The following is a 22,941-nucleotide window of genomic DNA, read 5'->3' on the forward strand; positions in this document are numbered from 1 at the left end:
CAAATATGCCCAAAGGAAGTTGGAAATAAGCTTAGGTTGTAGAATCAGGACTCTTCCAACAGCATGTAACATACCAGTGTTTTCATAAACCAGGGATATCATTAATTTTCCTCTAGAAACATTCAAAATTTTGAGCAAATTATTTCACGATTCATCCCACATTCATAAACTAGGAACTGCCTACATACCACTTATGTTAATCTTGGTGGATTTAAATTACCCCCTCAATGAAATCCTATCAGTTCTTTAAATCTACTGTTGAGAACATTTTTTCTACATGTAGGGTATTTGGTAAGACAGGCCGAAATTCCCCTCTCTACCTGTGGTGGGCAGAATAACACCACCTCCCCTCAAAAGATGGCCATGTCCTAATCCCTGGAACCTGAATATGTTACATTACTTTATGCTATGTTACAGATGTTATGTTATGAGAAAAGGGAATAAAGTTTGCAGGTGGAATTAAGGTTGCTTAGCAACTAAAATTGGAATAAAGTGACTCCTGGGTTATCCAGGTGGGCCCAATGCTTGATAACAAGGGTCCTTAAAAGTGGAGCAGTGGAAGGATGGAAGGGAGCCAAGGAATGTGAGCCACCTCTACAAACTAGAAACAGCAAAGAAATGGATTTTCCCCAAGAGCATCCAGAAAGGAACACAGTCCTGACAACACCTTGGTTTTAGCCCAGGTAGACTTATGTCAAACTTTGGACCTCCAGAACTGTAAGGTCATAAATTTCTATTGTTTTAAGCCACTATGTTCATGGCAATTTGTTACAGCAATATGAAATACAATATTTTTGTACTAAAACATCCATGTTAAGAGCATGTAACTTTCTGAACATCAGTCTTTCTTCCGTATAGTTTGGCCATGGTCAGTAATCAAAGGCTCTCGGATTTGATTCTATTTTCCTATTAAATCAAAGTTAACTTCACCTACAAAAGCTTTTCCCAAACTCAAGACATTAACTGGTGTTCTATGGAAATAAAGAACAGAGAGATGGAAGGGTGGGTAATACTCTTAAATATGAGAAATAATATTTATATTGATTTTTAAAAACCTGCTGTCATGCGGGAGACCCTGCTCGCTGCGCCATTTGTCGTGCGGGGCGGCCTGTGGGGTCTCTGCTCCCGCTCCCCACACAAGAACGCAGGATATGGTGAGGCCAAAAAGGAACACACAAGGAGCCATAGGTAGGGGAGTCATACCACTATATTCTCTCTGGCGGCACTATACTCTCACTGGAGGCTGGATCCACACTGTCCGCAAACCGCCATCCACGTTTGCCAGCCCAGCCGCCATCTTCTTGCTAGCCCCCATTCTTCTCCCTTCTCCTCTCTCTCTCCTAGCATAGCCACAGCAGTTATATTGTGGCCAATGGCTCACTGGTTACAGCTGACGGCCAACTAGCCACAGCTGATGGCCATGCAATCACAGTTGGCCATTTACTACCTGAGCCAACACCTTTCTATGTGAGGCCGAGAGCCTGGAAACTTCCTTCTGGGGCTCTGCCCCCACACCTGCCTCTCAGAAAGTTGCTGTATCCGAGAATGCAAGGACCTGGTACAGAGGGGCACCTAAAGCCTGATGCATTTTGCTTGATTAGAGCACCAGTGCAAAGGCAGCACTGCCCAACAGTCTCATTGATATGTCACAGACTCACTGAGTAGTCTCTGTTCCTTGTCTTAAGATTGTACCTTCATATTATGTGTACTATTTTTTTTGTCCTTACCAAAATAGAATGAGTTGATCAACTGGTTTTGTTATAAAGGAAAAACCATTTAAACCATTAAAAGTTTTCATCGTCAGTAAGTTTGGGAACTGTAAGAATAACAAGTAATTTTAATTTCTGTGAAGGATAACTGTAAATGATAAAAAATTATAAATCAGATTTTCTAGAATGGCTTTATTTTAAAAACCTATACAGAGTTTCAATTTAATACACTATTGCCATGAAGTATCTAATTATACAGCAACAGGAAAAAAAAAAAAAACACAAAAATACAGTTAGAGGTTATCCAAAAATAAATTCACAATTTTGAAATTGAAATACATATGCTTTTTTCAAATAAACTATTTAAGAAGTTGTTTCAGATAATTTTCCTCTTAAACAGCTGAGATATACATACTTAATCTTTTGAGCTAAAACTAGACAACCTCTCAATAATTTCACAAATAAGTGCTTCTATTAATTTGAAAAATAACCCCCAAACCATTCAATTACTAATTGAGTCACAAAATGCTAACAAAGCCAAATAAATCATAGCTTTAAAATGTATACCTCTTGAAAATGAAATTTACACCTAAGTTGTGAAGAGAAATAAATTTTTATAGAAAAAGTCGAGTCTTCCTGACTAATTGATTTTCTATCAAATTTATCCTATTCTGACTACTTTCACAATATATCTTAATCCTGAAAGAAGGTGGGGTGTTCAAATACAACAAACTTCTTTGGCCCTTTAGATAGAGGTAACTTAAATGTAAACAACTGTAACTAGAGCCTTCCAGATGTGGACACCTATGTCCTATACTGAGTTGGAGATACATGTCCTTGTTTCTCTAAGACATGATAATTTCCTTCTTAATAATGAAAGATTGATGTACAGAGATTTGTTTTCAAATGCCTTAAGAATCAAAATTCATGTATATGTCTATAAAGAATAGTTTCAAAAGATCAGAGGAAAGCATTATGATATTACATCATAGGTTTTATTAAGGGTAAATGTATTTATTTTTAAAAGCTTAGCTCTTGCTAAGCATTGTTGTTGTTTTAAACAGAAGCTAATAAGCAAGAATCATTTGCCATACAAAAACTATATTCACAAACAAGACTCTAAATTTAATCAAGTGAAAGCTAAAAACCACTGGAAAAAATACAAAGCAAAATACTGCCATGAGTCAATTAAATTGCTTTCTATCACTGAATAAATATACTGTATCTATAATGACAAAGCATACTAAACTTAAAAACAATTTGTGGATTCAATCTAAGTAAGACTAGCATAAGAATGACATGCAATTCGTGACCCCAGGGCCCACCCACCCCCAAATTTTTCTTTTAAACCAAATCACTTGAACAAAAGGTTTTCATTTGAGGGGAAGACCATCTGTGTTTACCAAACAGATCTTCCTTGCAAACTAAACTGTTTGAACCCTATCTCCGCTTCCCAGATGCTACTTATACATGTCTTTGCATAATGACTTTACATAGAATTACTTTTCTGGTAACAGTGTCATGGCCATAAATAATCAGTTTTTTAAAAAACAAGTATCAAGTGCAAATCTAGAAAACTTCCTTTAAAGAATTACCCAAACCCAGCACACACACAGTATTGCTGTTACACACGCTGAGCAATACAACTTATAAACGCGTGTATGATAATACACACACATTAAAGACTGCCTCCTATAAAGTTTTAGTAAGTGTTGCCAAGTTAATAATTCTTTCAAGGCACTGAAGAATCATGTAGATGGATTTTCCAAAATATAATCAACAATTGCTTAAACTGTTAAAAAGCCCTGAGTCAGAACTTTTGTTAGCTTCCTGAAATTATAGATTTCAGACAAAATGGCACATGTGTTTATTTTTTATAGAAAATTACAAGGCCATTTTGCTTTTTAGAAGAAAGAAGTTATGTTTATGAAACAAAATCAAATAGATTTTACAGGAAAAGGAAAATATTCAGCAATATTTTCTTTCTTACACATTTTATACGTCAATTATAACCTGTAGTTATGGATTTAGGCACCAAATTGATGTGGCAAGTCACCTGTCCTGTACCTACTGCTTAAATCCTGAACAAAATAAAAATTTCAATTTTAATCTCGGGTTTTCATCTCATCCTTAGTCACAAATATGAATAAATGCTGGAAAAGTAATACTCTGACAGAAAAGGAGGTAGAAAATGCAAATGTAGCAACTTACAATTTTAATTCATCAGCTCCACTATCTAGTTCATATTTTTATATTCTAGTTTCACCCACTACTAACCATTTATCAATAAATTGAGGCTCAATCTAAAGGAGTTTTCCCCTCACTGTAGACAAGCAATGTACACAAGACATCACTGAATAGTTTATCCTCAAATTTAATGTTTTAAAGAAGTACAGCTATAATTATTAATACTGTTATAGTTATATATGTTAAAGTTCCAACGCTATATGTGATTATCAAGTAATATCAATAAGCATTCCTATCATAATAGTCAAGCAAATAAAATTAGGTTGCCTTTTTGAGAAAAAAATTTTGAAATAGTTACAAGTAGACTTCAAGACAACTGACATTTTCAACAAGGCACACATAATTTGTAAAAATCTTTTACCTTCCCAATTTAGTACAAATTCAAAGCTAACCCAATTCTAATGTTTAAAATGTGTTTCTCCCCTCTGGCTCAAAATGAAATCACAAACCCTTCCAATTAACAGACATTTAGAACCAACTCAATTATGACTGATAATTGGGAGGGAGGGAAAAAATTCTGTTGTCCCCCAAATTTTTAGTAACTTGATGTTTACCATGACTTTAGATCTTGCGAACACAAAAAATTAAAATAATTCAGGTGTTTCTTTTTATATTTAATCAAAATTCTATTCCACTCGGGGAGGAGCGGAAGGGGTCTGTTGTTTAATGGGTACAGTTTCAATTTTTCAAGATATGATCTCTTTCATAACAATATGAATTTAATTAACACTACTGAACTGTATACTTGAAAATTATTAAGATGGTAAATTTCATGTTGTCTTTTTACCACAATAAAAAAATGCAAAGAATTCTATTCCAAAATTTAATTTTTACACAACTTATGACTATAAAATATTTTAGACACTGAGAATATAAGTGTTTTTCCTTTTGGATGTTTTTTTTAAGCAAGCTGTATGAAAGCCTGTGATTTACAAAGCAATTGTCAATTAAACTACACTGAAAACGGGTTGAAAGACCCTTTTTATTATTCAATTAAATATACTCTCTGCACTTACTGCTTTAAAGAAATCTACATGATCCCCCTTTTTCCTCTTAATTGAAACACGGACTTCTTTCATACTAGCTGCAACCCGCTACTCTCCTCCCTACCCTACCCCATCATTAATTCTCCTAGTTCATAAGTTTAACTAATTCCTAGTCTAAAAGGGCCCAAAATTTGTAATAAACAAAGAACAACAATTCGGTAACATAAACTAGACAGTATATTTCTACCATGTAAAAATGAAGCATGCTTTGAAATTTGAATTGGACAAATCTTAAGCAGCATGCATTTCAATATGCTAAAATGGTTTTTACAGGCTAAAGACACCAAAAATATCAATTTAAGAAAGTTATTTTCAACATTATCAATTAAATTAGGCCTCAGTAGCTAGCTGATCAATTGGCAATGTTGAAAATTACAAATAACCAAGCATAATTCGGCCAGCTAAACTAAGCATTTGTCTAATATAATATTCCTATACGAATACAAAATTAACTTCTCTTGAAAAGCCTTCTTGTTCCCAATAAAATTAAATACGTATATAGTATAAGCAGTAAGAATGTTAAATTATGTGAAGAAAAACAATTAGAAGAGCACCATCTGGTAAGTTGTCTGTATGTTTTGGGTAACAAAGCTGACAATCTTAGAAAAATAAAGGAGAAAATGTGGTGAGAGAGGGGGTAGAAAGAAGAAGTCCAAATACCACTTAATGACAACTCTTATGAAACATTAGCAAGAAATGTTATCAATACCTTTGGATCTCTTCTTTTTGTCTGTTACTTCAAATATACAATGGCTGCATAATAAATTCTGTATGTGCTAAGATGCTGACCATTTTTTTCAATGTTGTATATCTAGCCCCTGAAGCCTAATAAATAGCTTTTGAATGAATGCATGCCAGTGTTGTTTTAAATAATTATAGGAAAAGTAAAAGCTCTTTGAGGCAAAAGATAAAGAGATGATACATAGCTTTGAGAAGAAAACATACCTAATTGGGAAAGTACTGCTGAGAGACATATAATTAGAGGTAGCAGTTTCACAGAGTTAGAGGAAAGTCATTTAAACAATTAAGTTCTTAATCTTATTCGCTCTCGCAATCCCAAAAACGAATTTAAAATAATTCTTAGGTGCTTGAAAACATGAATAGAGAAACATTTTTCTACTCATTAAATAAATTTCAAAGTGGTACATATACAGAAAACCCGCAAGGACACAGCACTAAAATTATGGTGACTTTGACTTTTGTAATAGTTTATAAGTTATTATATTTTTAATATGCTGGAAATAAACTTTAATATGGTGGGAATGAAATTTCCTTTTAGGAATATATGTTTTAGCACTGCAGCTCAGAAGACAAATCAAAATGATTTAAGTAAAGTAGAGCTCTAGACCACATGATTCTCTGGTTGGCCACACGATGCCTGAGTCAGCCAGGTGCTCCCTCCTTACCAGCTGATCTCCTGGAAAAGAGCTGGGTGGCCGGCCCATGGCATGGAAGAAAAGGAAAATTCTGACTTTTGCCATGTTCAAACTTAAAAGAAAATAGTCTATTTGTCTCTTTATGTGAATATCATCAGTCAGATGTTATTTTTATAACTTCAAAATATGGCTTAAAAAATAGCCTCAGTGGCCCATTATTAGATAACTGAGTAGAGTCAATATAAATTTTCAAATGTAAATTTATAAAAATTTTACTGTTCTAAATGATGTTACTAAGCTAAACACAGATATGTAATTACCAAGACTACAAAATCAGCCAGCAAAGCTCACTACTGTTTTCACTAGGTCTTGCAAAGGTAGCAATTATTAAATAGCCAGAAGTATGATGTTATGAGAGCTAGAGACATTGTACTTTCAAAGTTAGTTGTTGTAGCAGAAAAACTGACATAAGAATTAGATTCAAAGGGGGAGGGGGGCGGGAACTACAAAAATGATAACTACCCTTAGGAGTAAGTTTATACACAATATATAGTAGACACTACTGTAAACAGCTGATATTTTTGTAATCTAGCAGCAATGAACCCCAAAACACTTATTTATGTGTATATTCATTCTGGGTGTTGTAAGATTACCCATTCAAAAGACAGAAAGTGATTAGATGCTCTAAAGTCAAAGTCTGAGTATAAAAAAATCTACATATTTAGATTAGGTAATCAGACATATTTCTGTAAATGTCCTAGTCACTCTTTCTAAAGTAAGTATGTATTATTGGTTTATTTACTACATCTTAGATACTGTTGGCAGTTTACATAATATCCTCCTCTGTAGGTATAAAGAGAGACTGTTTTCTTTATAGTAAGCCATACTATCTGAGAGAGAGTGGAAGCAAGGCCTATGATGAAGGTAGAATCACTAACACTGTCAGAATTAATAGATATGGAGAAGTAAAGATTGCTGCCTTTGGACAATGCATTCATCTTCTCAGATCACTGGGTTACTACTATTCAGTATATTAGGAAAGCTAAATTGAACGTCAGAGGCCAAACAGGGGAATATCATTTTACTGGGGAGATCAAGCCTCGATAAGTAACCATAGAGAAAACTGAGGTACAATTTTCACTAACACTTTCTTTTTAAGGCTGGCTGAACTAAACAGTGTATAAATTAAGAAAGGCAAGTGTTAATAGTCAACAGATACTCTTTTATTGGATAATTTTCCTCCCTTCAGTTCCTTATTATGATTGTTTATTTCTCCTTTTCATAACTATCAGTCATTTTGAAACTGGCAATTTGATTCAAATTTCCTTTTCCTTTTAGATCTAGAAAATAAGCTAAAGGCGAAGTCATTATTCTCTCATTCTATGTTTCAATTTACTCTAAGAATCCATAAACAATCATTTAGATAACTTTATGTTATCTTAAAGAGAATTCTCTTCTATATTCCCTTAACATATGTGACATAATAGTTTGCCTTGCGTCTTTCATTTATTTGATGCATGAACTTTCTGAGCACCTGTGTCAACTCACTATTTTATAAAATCATGATAAATTGAAGGAAAGCAGATCATAAGGAAGTGTATCTTATGAGGTCTAACAAATTCATAAACCATAAGAGAAAATGCAATAAAAACAAAAATAACAGGAGATCTTTAAATTACTTTTTCCCCTTAGAAGCCAAAAGTAAATTACCTATGAATTACATGGATTTGATGTTTCAAATTAAAAAAACAAACAAAAACCCCCACGACTTCAAACACTGTTTCGTAGAGTTGTTTTTTGTTCTGGTACATTTACAGTCTAATTATACTCTAGTAAAGAAACTATGATATTAAAAATTAATTCATTAGAACTCCAACTAGCTTAAAAGCTTACTAAGAGCTCATGACCAAATACCTTAGCTAACAAAATACACTGAGTTTCTTGTTAATACAAAAGAATCCTTCGTTCAATAGCCTTGCGACAAATAGGGCATTCACTCATTCGGTCTCCGCAGAGCTGGCACGTTCCATGGCCACAAAGGAAAATCATATTCTTCAGGCGATCCAAACACACAGGGCACATTGTCTGGAGTGTGAGATAACAAACAAAGTAATAAGTGCTGGCACATTTTATATCTTGAAAGTGTAACGTGTGACAGCTCTATAACATCATTAATTTTCTTGTTTTAGTCAAATAATCTTTTGTTGCTTAAAAGTTTTTAATTTTTAAATAGCTAAAATGTCATCCCTATAAAATAGAAATATTGGTTGTACTGTCAGGACAGTATAAAAGGCACTACATAAAACACACACTACATAAAATAAATACTACCCAACTCTGGGAACTATGCTGTTCTTATATGACAATAACACAATGTATCAGGCCTGTTGGGAAAGGGGAGCTTTACAGAGCCGTTGCTAAGAACACATGCCAAGCTCTATGCTAGATATGTATGATACAATCTTAGCCCTATTATCACCCCCACTTTAAAAAAGAGGAAACTGAGGTTTAACGGGGTTAAAAACTTCCCCAAGGTAAGTCTTAATGTGGACTCGGGTCACATGTCCCAGAGCTCTAGCTTTTAAACATTTTGCTGCATTGCATTAGTATCAACGTAGATCCCCTTAGTTAAAAACAATTAGCCTTAGTTACATATTAATAAATGTAACTTCATGAACTCAGAAGAATTTAGAAGTATGACAGGTATACTTCTGTGAAACACTCTAGGAAACCACTTATTCATTCACAAAATACATTTTACATTTTATATTTATAAAAACATATTCTACCTTAACATATTATAGTATTTCATTCTGAATTATACTTTTTCCAAGTAACATAGAAATGAAACAGTTCAACAAGAATGTCCAGAATTAATAAACTAGACCTAAAGCCTATATGAATGTGTGGTTACCAACTATGTAGAAATCATTGGGGAATCGTAGTCTAACTTGTTAATCCCACCCTTCCAAAGTAAATTTTCACACTTATCTATCTTAAAGTTCTGAGAAGCGAAGCTACAGAAAATCGTTTTTTATTTTAAAAAGTCAAACCAGCTTTTGAGTACCATTAAAAGTTTCTTTTCCATTAAAATTTCAAGAGTTCTATGTAAGTACTTAACAACTCTTATTTCCAAAAGTAAACACATCTGCGAAGACTGGGTTAAGTTACTTTGAGTTAATAAGAGCACATGAAATTAATTTTTGTTTGTTAAAGAGACATTGGTGTAACATATATCCATGAGTCAAAGTGAAGCATTAAATATTGATGATCAAAAAAAAAAAAAAGAGAGAGAAAGAGAGAGACACTGGGGTAATAGATTGGAGAGTTAAAATTTAAAAAAAGTTATTCAGATGTTTTTTCTTGGTAACCTTGAAGGGGTCCCTATAAGAAATCCCATCATAAGGAGAACTGACTCTGGGTGGTGAGCACACAAAGTGGTATACAGATGATGTATTATAGAAATGTACACTTGAAACCTATATAATTTTACCAACCACTGTCACCGCAATAAATTTAATTTAAGAAAAAAGAAATCCCATCATCACTCAGAAAATGAATTTTGTTTTAAGTGTTTAAATACTTTAGTGATGAAATATGGTAATGATTATTTAAGGAAGAAGAAACTTCTTTGTATAGTAAACTTTGGATAAAGGTAGAGCTGAATTATTATTTTACTATCCAGAATAGGGTATCATTATTCATTATACAAACAATTTTAATACATAATTAGTAGATAAAATGCTTTTCGCAAATGTCTTCTATAGTGTCTTATGGAAAAGAAACTGAGATTCTAAGAAGCTTCAAAAATTTAAAAACATTTTATTTTACACTAGAATGAACTAAATATGTTCCTTTTTTAATATTCCTACATTACATTAAGAACTTGTCAATCCATATTTATCTTTATTCCCTATACTACAAGTGTTACTAGGTACTGGATTTCAGAAGAAAAACTGGCCTAGTTATCAGTTTCCATCTTTTCACATGGCTGTTTAGATTCCCAATAAATATATACATTTCATTCTAAATTAGTTTTCACGAGGGTCATTAGTTATCCTGGGTCACTATCCATTGACTGTGTTACTTTCTTACAAATCCAGACAGAAAAGACAAGAGTGATGGCTCTAACAACTGCATGGCAAAACTGATGTGATTGCCAAACTAAAGAAATAAGAGACTTGGCAGCTCAATCCTTTGAATTAAGTCAGATTTGATTGTTCAGTCAAATGGTAAGGTTAGCGGGGGAAAAAGACTTTCTTACCCTATACCCACAAGTTTTAGCTATTTTTTTCTTTATTTTCTTATGGCTTTTATTAAATATTGAGTAGCTATAAGAGCACTTCTGTTGGTATGTATACAATGTAAAGAACATGACCACCACCCAGTTTAAAGCACTGCCTTTTCTTGTGAAGCTCCTCCAGAATGCTCCCCAAGCCTGTGTATCCACCTCTCACTGATAACCACTATTCTGAATTTTGCATTTATCTTTCCCTTGCTTTACTTTATGGCGCATGTGAATGTATTTTGAAGTATCACATCTATACAGAAATGTGCTCAAATCAGAAGTGTACAGTTTAATAAACATTCATGAACTGATCAAATGCACAGAGTATCAATACTCTAGAAACTGCTCTTATTCCCCCGCCCAGCAATCCCAGTTAAGAAAATCAATATCCTTGATTTTAAATACTACCTGCAAATTATTTTTCAAGTTTGCATCCACAAACAATATCCTAGTAAGTTTTATTGGATGACAAATTTTTCCAAAGTATTTTTTAGTAAAATACTTACATTTCCTCCAGCATTGTGAGTTATGGCTGCTACATATTCTCCCTAAACACTTGATACTGACAGTTTTTAACATTGAGTTTTTCCCTCAGTCTGGTGGGTGGCAAATGGTACCTCATAGTGGTTTTAATTTTCATTTCTTGATTACTAATGTGTATTGGTTATTGGTTAATCATGTTTATTGGTTATTCGTGTGCTTCCTATTTTGGAAAAGTGCCTGAGTAAATCTTTCAGTAAGATTTTACCTACTGCAAATATTCAAAATGCTACAAGTGACACACTAATATTAACCAGGCTTACTACAGAAAACACTAGCAGTGTTCTAGAAAAACATGAAATGCCACTCAGAATCATTGTTTACCATGAAGAAATCAGTACCACCTGCTCTTTAATGTCCTGTAACTGCTGCTGCAGCTTCTGCACGTCCGCGTTGACGTTGGTGTTATCCTTGTCTTTCTGTAACACGGGGATATTTCCACTTGCTATAACATAGATAAAAATTTTAATGTTATGACTGTTTTGACAACAATGATTTTTTATTTCTAAAATTATTACTGTTTAATTAACAACACAAGGCTATTATTAGAATCCTCTTTAAACACCTGATTTTACATGTGGACAACAGATACAGTAGTGACATTCATGTTATACTCCTTTATTTATAATCTTCAAAAAGAAATAGGTTTACACATTAATTTCTAATTATATTTAACACAGCTACACAATAATCTACACACAGAGTTTGGGTTTTCCAAGGTACTACTTGCTTCTCTGACAAGTTCACAAATACATATTATGCTTGTTCTTTGTTTCTGCACTGTACGAACCCAAGAAGGTAAGCAGCATAGCCTTTAGCCAGTTTGGGCAGCAATAATTCTCTGAAATCTTATTTGATATTTATGAGAACACACAAAAACCTAGCCTCTTCCTTTAGTCCCAATCTCCTTGTTGTTACTGATCTAAGATGAGGCACTCCACAAAAGAAAGGCCATGATCAGTGGTCTGCTAAATAGAGGGAAATTTTTTATTTTACTTTTCCTACTCTCTAGATTCTTGGTGTTTTACTCTAGTTAACGTAGCCCTGGGATTTTCATTCTGTTCCATTGGTGATAAAGACAAAAAGCCCTTGGCAGAAGTAGCTAAACTAATGTTTTCCTCATCTGTATACAGAACAAAGAAATCAAAGATATACAGTTTATATCTGGTGCAAAGATGAAAAATATTTTTACACAGCTATACTACTGAAAAGGTTGAAGGTAAATAATTTACTTTTGATTTTTCCACTTGTTTAGTGGGTTCTATAGTTCAGTTTATCTATAGTTACTCTGCCCCAAATTATTACTATTCCATAAAATACTCAAATGCACTATGTAAACCTGCTAGACAAAGGAATGAGGTTAATACTTGTGTAAACTGAAAAAATAATTGGTAATATGGTGTTCCCCCAAGATACACTAAACTTCACCTTAAAAACAGCAAATTTTCTTTCGACAAGAATACAGTAGTATTATTTATATCAAAGATGGAAGTTTCTTAAAAGACTAATTGTTTACAGTTCTATAATCATATCTCAAACTAGAAAAATATTTCAGGCTTCCTGTAATGTAACATGAGCAAAACCCTACCTACTCCTTTGTAAATTCCAGCATACACTTATGTTTTACAAGGCCACAGTGTGCTATACCTGAGAAGAGACATTCAGGGAAGTCCGAATGAGAAGGCTAATGCTTAAGAAAACCCACTTACAGATATCATCGCTGGCGTCTTCTGAACTTTTCCCTCCACAACACATAATGAAAGGCACTCTTCGTTCAACTACTGCCCGGCACTGTACACATTTTTTCATCAGGTTTGCGCAGTCTGGAAAATAACAATGGAACATTTCTTACAAAAAAGAACATGAGTAATAAGAGGACTATCTTTCTCTGCTCATTCTTAGAACTTAAATTCAACACTGAGATAAACTACAGCCTGCAGGTCTAACCTGACCTGTTGCCTATTTTTGTAAATCAAGTTTTAATGGAAAATAGTCCCACCCATTTATTTACATGGTTGTTTGGGCACTGAAATGGCAGAGCTGAATAGTTGGAAAGAGTGTAGTTACTACAGAAACCATGTGGCTCACAAAACCAAAATTATTTATTATTTGACCTTATACAGAAAAACTTTGCTAACCCTGCATTATGAAAACGTCAATAACCTGAGCTCTTTTAACTTAAGACAGAATTCTCTTTCTACACGCACTCTTGACAGTTGATAATAGCCACTATACCAGTCTCTGGTAAACAGAGAATTACTTGTGGCAGAATGTTACAGTAGAAGACCTTGATCCTTTCTTTCATTAAGGAGCTGCATATCAGACTGAGAAAAATAAGGTTAAAGCAAATCTATGCCCATGAGATTAATGTATCATACAATTTGTATGTTAGTCAGGTATATGAAAAATCAACACCTATTGACTGAACTATTTTATAAAACACCATGCTTTACCTTGGGCCCAGTTATTTAAACTTATTTAAAATTAAAATCCTTCATTGACAAAGTAAAAAGTAAAGGGAAGAGGAGAATATTAATACTGAACAGTGTATAAGCTTGAAAAGCACAAGAGGGATCTATAAAAGCAAGTTTAAAACAGCTCTTAAATTTTAATATTATCCTCACAAAGAAAAGATTTCTATTAAGTTCTCTTGACATAGAGGTTAAGAACAATTAAGAAGGTCAAAAATTATAGCCCCAAATGGTTGCTGTGGTGGTTCAGTAGTGGGGAAAGGATGCAAGAAAGGGAATAAAATGTGCTACTTTTACATGTGAAAAATGGCTAGACTAAATGTTTCAACATTCTTTTTGAGAAACAAATTTCTATTGTGTGTGAGAAGAGATCATTTTGTGCTAATATAAATGAAATAAAAATTCGACCTAGTGGAACACAGCAGTCAATCTTCTCTAAAGTTCAGGAGCAAGGAGGAAAATAGGTGACATTCTAGTACAGAGAAAGAAATGGAAGGTGCTAGAGGCCCACCAACACTTTTGCTTGTGAGTTAAAAAAAAAAAAAAAAAAGGATATAATTTGTTTCACTTTCTATTTTTATAATAATACCGAAGTAGTATTTTATAGGCTACTTACTCTCACAGGCACACATGTGTCCACATGGTTGAAAAAGAACAGCTGCTTTCTTGTCTGAGCATACCACACATTCTTCAATCTATAAAAAAGAGGTATGGCACAAGCATGAACATCTACAGAGAAATCTATAACTAAACAGTTTCTTTTGTATCCAAATGTATTTCCTCTCTAAGGAAACACTCTAGGCGCGAGAACTTAACACACTTCTCTATCTTCTACTCTCTTGGTTACCGGATTTCACATCTTTGTATACCCCACTTAACAGGTCCTATCTCCACATTAGTCTTCCTACCTGTTCTAATGAATGATACAGAAAAACTCCCTTTACTCTGAGGTCAGCGAGACCAGACTGTAGACTTCAATTTTTTTTTCCAAAAACTACTTTTGAGAGAAAAAAAGAACAAATGACAGAGGTAAAATAGATTTCTAGTATTAATAAAAATCTAGCCAGATTAGCCAGACTGTTAAATGCCAAAGAGAATCTTTCTGTTTATCCACATCTAAGGAATCCTAACATTCTTTTCCAGGACTTGGTCAACTCCCCCATACTGGCTGGAGCCCAGAGTTTTGGGCTATTCTTTCTTCCTGATCCCTAAAGTCGTCTACAACCTATTCATATTGCCCCTCAATTTTACCTCCTCTTCATCTCCACTTAATCTGAGTTTTGAATGTTTATTTCTTAAACTTGGCTCTGCTTTTATCCCTACCTCACCCCATTGACTGGCTTCAGATCCATCTTTCACCTATTCTTCTCCCTTCATACATTCACATTTACCCACATCTATGTCATTTAATATTATTGCCCAAAACTTATGACCACCTCTCACCTATAACTTCCCCTAAACAGCCAAATATTGCACTCACACTTTCTATGGACTTTCCCAACTTATACCTCGCTATGTGCATAGAATTTACATAGTTGCAATAACAGTAGAAAGCAGTAAAACATGGTTGGTCAGGGTATGTATATTCCTGGACTCAAATTCCAGCTCCAATACTAACAAATTACCCAACACTGCTGAGCTGCAGCTTTTTTTTTTTGTTTTGTTTTAAATTGAATGATCAAGAGCAATGCTTCTTCACAGGGTAGTAAAGAGCAAATCTGAAGATAGGGAGAGGAGTTAGGTGTCCCTTATTCATATATACCCTTGGACAATTCTAAATATGAGACAGTGAGGGCACAACTGAACTAAGACATAGCAATAGGGAAGAGTAGAAAGAGTTTTGAGAACTAGTTAAGAAGACCTGGTAACTAATACAATGTGGGGAATGAATGGTGAAGAAGAAATCGAACACATTTGCTAAGTTTTTGACATTGACTTGACTAATTGATTCAAAATAGTTGGAAGAAACAAATCTCAGTCTCCCACAGCTCTTAGGAGTAAGACCAGGGTGTTCTTTCCAAATCTAGAATTCTACATCCAGGTTTTAGTCCTATTCAAGGTCAGATTACAGTGAAAGAAATGGTTACCTTCAGTGTAACAATCTAGTCCCCACATTGCAAACACTAAGCAGTACACCACCAGAATGGCAGGGTGGGGAGCAGAAACAGGAAGGCCCTGGAAATAGGTAGCTAAGGGACCCACAGCTATGGTAAGTACATTAATTTTTCCTAACTCCCAAGGAAGGTTTTCCCATTCATAAAGGAGACAGGCTAGGGCTGAGGACCAAGCCTAAGCGTCAAAGGTGTGTCAGTCTATCTATCTGGTTGGCTAGTAAACTAAACAGAAAAGCAGTCACAATTGGGATGAAAGAAGAAATGCAACTCCCAAATGTTAGCCAACTGGAGAGACAGACAAAAGTCTTACGAGCAATGATGTCAGGGAGGTAAAACTCTGACTGATTTAGCCATTTGTATGTAAAAAGCATTTTCCCACAAATGTTTTAAGAACTGTAGCACTATGCACTGGTCAAAGATTAAAATGTGACAATAAAAAAAAGAGTAAATTTAATATGTGTAAAGTGTTTTAGTTCAATGTCTAATATAAAATCGGTGCTCAATGCATGATAATTCTCTTCTCTCTATATAATGATGTGCATGGTTCCCTAGGCAATCATCTATGTACCTGAATTGTTTATAAAGAGTTTAAATTAATCTAGCAAATGGATCTAATAATCATTTACTTACCCATCCCCAATTAAAAACACAAGAAAACTTTATAACTATAACTTTTTCACCCTTCTGGAATTTTTCCTCAGGTTATATTTCCAAGACAGGAATTGCTATATCAAAGCATGTTTATTATAAAGGTTTGTGTGTATAAGTTGTCAGGATGGTCTCTCAAAAACGTGAACCCATTTATTCAGCTGCCAGCAGTGTTTGCGAGAGTGTCCATTTCCCACTTTCCTGGATAGGATTTTTTAAAATTTATTTTTGCTAATTTGACAAGAATGGTCAATAACTCATAATTTTTAAATTTATATTTCTTTACTTGCTAAAGAGACCATGCTTGTTTATTCTCCCTTCCTTCAAATACTAGTTTTATAATTTCTTTTATCTTCAGTGAAGCTGTTCATTATCCTTTAACCACTTGGGGTCACTATTTCTTTATTTTCCAAGGCTCTCCACCAACCTGGAAAACCTCTTTGGTGGGTGTTAGTTTTTGTACTTATCTACAGGTTTGAAAATTCCATAATTTAGAAAACAAATTGAGAGCTTACTAATTCTTGGAATTCAGAACTGGTCTAAAAAGGGATGACAACATATTCCTTCCCTTCTACCTCCCTGTTCCATGAACTCTCCCTTGTAGACACTTTTTCATTTTGTCTGTGTATCCTAACACAGCAAAAAGAACAGGGACTGAAGAATCAGGAGAACTGCATAAGATCCAACTGTTGTGGACTTCTTTGAGCTTTAGTTTTTCCAACTGTAAATATGAGCTGGACTAGAAGACAATGAGGGCTATTCCGTATTTGAGACTCTGCTTTTGACAACCTGGGGCTCTGAACTCTAGTCTTCAAGCACCTACAACACCCTATATAGCAGAGTAGCTTTTAATCTAAGTCACAGTTTGCCAAGAGATCACAAATTTTTAGCAGGAAATTATATACATGTCTGTCCCAACTACAAAAAAAGTGCTTAATAAAGGTTTGTTGAAACAGGGCTTAATATAACAAAAAATCTCTAGCACGACATGAGAATACACAGACCAATATTAAAACAAGAGAATGACTTAAGTTTTTATTCTTTCAGATTCTTTCCCAAACAGTTACTTTGTAAGCAGGTAACTAAAGCAAATTACAAATAATAAGTAGAATAATCCACATTAATTTATTAAGCAAGGTTGACACAGATTTAATGCATATAAAATGCGAACACAGTGCCTGGCACACAGTAAGTGCTGTTAGGTAATCTTCCTCACCTTTACCGATAGATTAAGCAGTTACACATGCACTCCAATATCTATCCGAAAACAACTTTCTTGTACTTTTTCCTGTGCCAAAAATTTTACCGAAGACAGATTCATTTGGGTCATAAAAAACATCTAGTCTTAGAAGGTTCCATAAGAAAATGTGAGAAGCACTGGTAAGATAACACCTTTTAAGTCACTGCCAGTGAATTTATTATGAGAAGTAGTACCAGCTGCTTTCTAATTAATAAAGGCTAATGAATAGCTTAGGAAACACCAAGAGAAAAATACAAAGAATAAAAATAATAGAATGGAAAAAGAGTATAAACATAAACAAAACCAAAGAAAACCAACATGTCTTTTGGTTTAAGAAATCATTTTCAAGAGACTTAAATTTCACTTCATTCACACACACACACACACACACACACACACACACACACACAAGGAAAAAGAAAATCAATTATTTCAGTAAACCAAAATGAGTAAGACAGTACAATTAGGATAAAGCACTAAGTTACACAGAAAAAGAATGAAACCAGAAACCCAGAAAAGAATACTACTTCTCAAAAAGCAAAAGGCGTCAGACAAGATAGAAAGTTCAGAGAGGATACAGAATTTGTATCACTAATTGCAGGATGATCAGACTTTATTTCCCTCTTGGTGGGACACAATACAAAATGAGCAGCATCATTTGTGAAGTTTTCTTGCCAAAAAATGTTTAAGCTGACTCTAATCAAGCCATCGAATCTACCTTCCTGCTTACAGGAAACACAGAGGACAGAGAAACAAATTAAACAATGCCATGATAAAACAGTCAAATAAATCCAGAATGTGTGACATTCTACAAAAAAAATTCACTGGTCTTTTACAAAGATAAATATACTACAAAACAGTCCATGCATTCAAAAAAGGTGTAATATGCAAGTAACCAGAACACAAAGTGGAATTAAATACATCTTTATAAGGGACTTTGAAAGCTAAACAGATTAGTTTTATTTTTAGCTACTATAGTTTACGTATGAAGAAGGAAACTCATAAATGGTCTCTTGATAAATATATAAATTATACATTACTATATTTAGATCATTCTCAGGAAGAACAAAATTAAACAGATACGTGGCATCACATAATCTTATTTATCATTAATTGTAGTTTCAAAGAACTTAATAAAATTATAAAATACTATATTAAAAATGTGTTACTAAAAAAAAAGGTATTACCTTTGTCCTTGACTGAACTTGTTCTTTACAGATGAGGCATTTCTTGACTCGAGGAGAACATAAAGAACAGGTAGCAATATGTCCACATGGGCCAAAAAGAGTGTCTCTCTTCATATCTGAGCACACCATACACTCTTCTAAGGTTTCAGAATCATTACTGATCATAGAAGGACTGCGAGAACCCACTTGACCACTAATAAAAGAAAATATTTCTAATCAAGCCTACCAGAATATTTATATTACAAATTCATTAACATATTTTTAAAAACACGTAGAGCATCATTAGTATATGTAAAAACAGCTTTAATTATGTTAAAAAATTAGCTTTAACATCAATGTATTAAAACACCGTGTAATATATTTTTCTACTTATATACATCTCTGCATCTTTACGTACTTCTGGTACACCATTCAAATCACAAGTTACACAAATCCTCACCCAAAGTAAAAGGTGAATCTTCTTCCAACAAAGAAATCAACAACACATGTTAAAAAACTTAACGTGAATATAGTTTCACAGAACCTGTTTTATCCATACAAAACCGGCTGAGGAAGGCATAGCAATAAAACAAAAATCCTAACTAGAGCTCCTGTTGGTAACCCTAACTGCAGACAGGATGAAGTGTCATCAGAGTTCACAACTGACAGGGCACTTTGGAAAAAATGTCACTGCAGCTGCTGTTCCGACGTTTCTTTAAGTGTATCTTTAAGGAGCATACAATTCTATTCCAGAAAGACAGAATGTACCTATAAATATATAGATACAAAACGCAGAAATATATATATATATATATATATGACCAACTACTGCTATAGAAAGGCATACTCTATTTTTACCACAATCTTGAGAAACACACACACACGGCAGTTCCATCTCACAACCAATGATAAAGTTACTCTTGTAGTAATTATAGTGCCTTGTATCTCTATATGCATAAATTCCAAACAGTTGTCATTTCATGACTACACATTAATTATAAGAGATGCAAGAGAGCACAAAGGTCAAGGGACAACTATTGTATTGAAATGTTCAATGACAAATACCAGGTATAAGGGGCAGCTGTAGTTGTACAGTACCATTCGGATGAAAAACTAATGAGATTGACCTTTTTGTATGTTGATAGCATTTCATAATGAGAAATTTAGTTATATCATAAATAATTAAAATAACTGACATATTGTACTTTTAGAAAAGAAGACAAGTGTGAAATGATCATTTTTAGAGAAACCTCCATCAGGAATTGGTTCATCCATTTGTTCATATTTTCAATCCTTCATGTATACTTACTGAGTGCCTATCAGGCACTGTGCAGGGTGCTAGAATTATTTTGTGTGTATGTAAGATATACCCTGTTGGTGACCAAGTAAAACTGTCTTTCTTTGAAAGAGTTTATTAAAATTTTAAATACACATAACATTAATCACAGCAACTTCACTAGTGAGACTTCTTCTTTTAAATTCCTCTAACATATAGGAGTATTAGAAGGTCAGACTGGTGTAGAAATGTTTCTTAGACCTTATTATTCATAAAGCATCATATTTAATAATGTAGAGAACACAACACAAAATAAGAGACATGGTATCTATTGGAAAAATTTTAAGGAAGAAAGGGTCAACATAAAGACAGAGGAAGAACAAAGACAAAGACATTTTCAAGGAAGCTTATGAAATCACCATGACACTTTATATATAGAATATTAAGTTTCATGAAAATAAATAATACAAACCTGACTTTTTCTTTATGACACTTGGCCAGTGCTTTGCAGAGACTTGGATCAGGACAGAGATCAAGCGGTGACTGACCCTTTTTATTTCGAATGCTAAGGTCTGCACCATTAGCAGCCAAGAAACAGGCAATAGACGCTGCACTCTTCTTCTCTGCCCCCTGAGTACCAAGTCCCATTATTAACTGAAATCAAATGAAAAGAGTCATTATTTTCCCTTCAGGAATCTGTTATGAATTTGTACCACCAAATATCTATAAATCTGTGTGTGAATGTGAGTGTGTGTGTGTACGTGTATGTATGCATTATGAATATGTATGTGTATTATATATAAAAATATATGTCTGGGAAGAACTTCGACTATATAGATATGGTGGACATTTATGAGTTGCAGTCCTAATATCCATTCCCCCAAATTTTCTCACGCATACAGTTTGAGGATTGACCCCCTCTCCAGTTTTAGAGGTAGACCAAAGATGGCTCACACCAATTAGATATTGACCTATCTATGTGATTAGTTCAGAATGACACATAACCCAAATCAGGCCAATTAAGACTAATAAAACGCAAGAACAGGACTTCTGACTGAGATAGTAAGGAAACAGTGCCTTTTTTTCTCCTCAATTTGGCTCTGGAGCTGCTAGCAACCAACTTGAAACAGTAAAGGGTGAGACAAGTGGAGAAAAGAACCACTACCTAGGAATTGAGCCAAGAAATGGAGAATGAGACAAAGCAGGTTCTGATATCATCTGAGCTATTGATTCAAACATCTTATCTAAAAATAGTCATAATAATTAACATTTATGGAGCATCTACAATGGACAAAAATATTTTAAGCACTTTCCATGAATTAACTCATTTAATCTTTACAACCTTATGGAAGGAGTTATTCCCTTCCCCGCATTTTAAAATGAGAAAAATGATGCACAAAGGAGTTAGAGATTTGCCCATGGTCATATAGAAAGGCAGCAATTCTCAAACACTCTGGTCTCAGAACCCCTTTACGTTTGTAAAAATGATTCTAAAATTCATATGGAGTTAGAATAGTCAAACAACTTTGGAAAATAAGAAGTTGGAGGACTTATACTACCTGACTCCAACATTTATTATAAAGCCACAGTAATCAAGACAATGTGTTGGAATCAAATAGCTAAAGACATAGATCAATAGCTAAACACATAGGTCAACAGAACACAATATGGAATCCAGAAAGACTTCACACATATGGTTAATTGATGTTGGATAAAGGTACAACAGGTAATTCCGCAGAAAAAGACAGTCTTTTCAATAAATGTTGCTGGAATAACTGCATACCCACAAGCAAAAAATATGAACTTTGATCCATATCTCATACTGTATATATAAAAATTAACTCAAACTTAATTGAGGATCTAAATGTAACAGCTAAAACTTTATGAACTTCTAGTAGTACAAACAGGAGAAAACTTTAGTGACCTTGGGCTTGGCAAAGATTTCTCAGGTAGGACAAAAGGCAGAAACAATAAAAGAAAAATTTGTAAAATAGACTTCATCAAATTTAAGAACTTCTGCTCTTCCAAAAACACTGTTAAAAGCATAAAAAGACTGGGAGAAAATATGTGCATATCATCTATCTGATAAAGAACTTACATTCAGATTATGTAAGAAACTCTCAAAACTTCATAGTAGAAAACAGCTAAACAAAATAATGAACAAAAGGAATAGACATTCATCAAATACATGTGGGTGGCAAACAAGCAAATGAAAAGATGTTCAATATCAGTAGTCATTAGGGAAATGCAAATTAAAACCACAAGATACCATAGGACACATATTTGGATGGCTAAAGTTAAAGAATAAGAACCAGGGGCGGTCAAATGGCTCAGTCGGTTACAGCGCAAGCTCTTAACAAGGTTGCTGGTTCGATTCCCACATGGGCCAGTGAACTGTGCCCTCCACAACTAGATTGAAAACAGCTTGACTTGGAACTGGGCCGCCAGTGGGTGGCTGGTTCGCTCAATGGTTAGAACCCGGTGCTCATCACACTAAGGTTGCCGGTTCGAGTCTCACGTGGGCCAGTGAGCTGCACCCTCCACAACTAGATTGAAAACAACGACTTGACATCCTGGAAAAACACACACTGTTCCCCAGTTTTCCCCAATTAAAAAAAAAAAAGTACAATTCAATCATTTAAAAAAAAAAAAAAAAAAAGAGCCAAACCATTTTTGGTAAGAATGTGAAACAATATAATTAGTACTGACTAGTATTTAGTTCATAAATTAAATTTCTACATATGTAGTTCTAATAAAATATTTTATCAGATACAGGTTAAATCAGCTATAAATATAAGCTCTTGCTTTACCTAAAGTTCA

General features: G+C 34.1%; 1 protein-coding gene across 1 annotated transcript in view; it reads right to left on the minus strand.

Moving 5' to 3' along the window:
• Nucleotides 1-1,881: 1,881 nt before the first annotated feature.
• The window catches only part of MIB1 (MIB E3 ubiquitin protein ligase 1), a 110,825-nt gene continuing 89,765 nt past the window's right edge, over nucleotides 1,882-22,941 (minus strand). Inside the window, exons 16-21 of the mRNA XM_019741227.2 lie at nucleotides 20,594-20,775; nucleotides 18,867-19,059; nucleotides 14,294-14,372; nucleotides 12,916-13,029; nucleotides 11,551-11,651; nucleotides 1,882-8,463 (exon numbers count right to left, since the gene is read on the minus strand). Of these exons, the coding sequence (XP_019596786.1) occupies nucleotides 8,323-8,463; nucleotides 11,551-11,651; nucleotides 12,916-13,029; nucleotides 14,294-14,372; nucleotides 18,867-19,059; nucleotides 20,594-20,775 (810 nt within the window). The 3' untranslated portion in view covers nucleotides 1,882-8,322. The remainder of the gene's footprint in view (nucleotides 8,464-11,550; nucleotides 11,652-12,915; nucleotides 13,030-14,293; nucleotides 14,373-18,866; nucleotides 19,060-20,593; nucleotides 20,776-22,941) is intronic.

This window comes from Rhinolophus sinicus, linkage group LG09 (genome assembly GCF_036562045.2).
Source record: "Rhinolophus sinicus isolate RSC01 linkage group LG09, ASM3656204v1, whole genome shotgun sequence".
Classification (NCBI taxonomy): domain Eukaryota; kingdom Metazoa; phylum Chordata; class Mammalia; order Chiroptera; family Rhinolophidae; genus Rhinolophus; species Rhinolophus sinicus.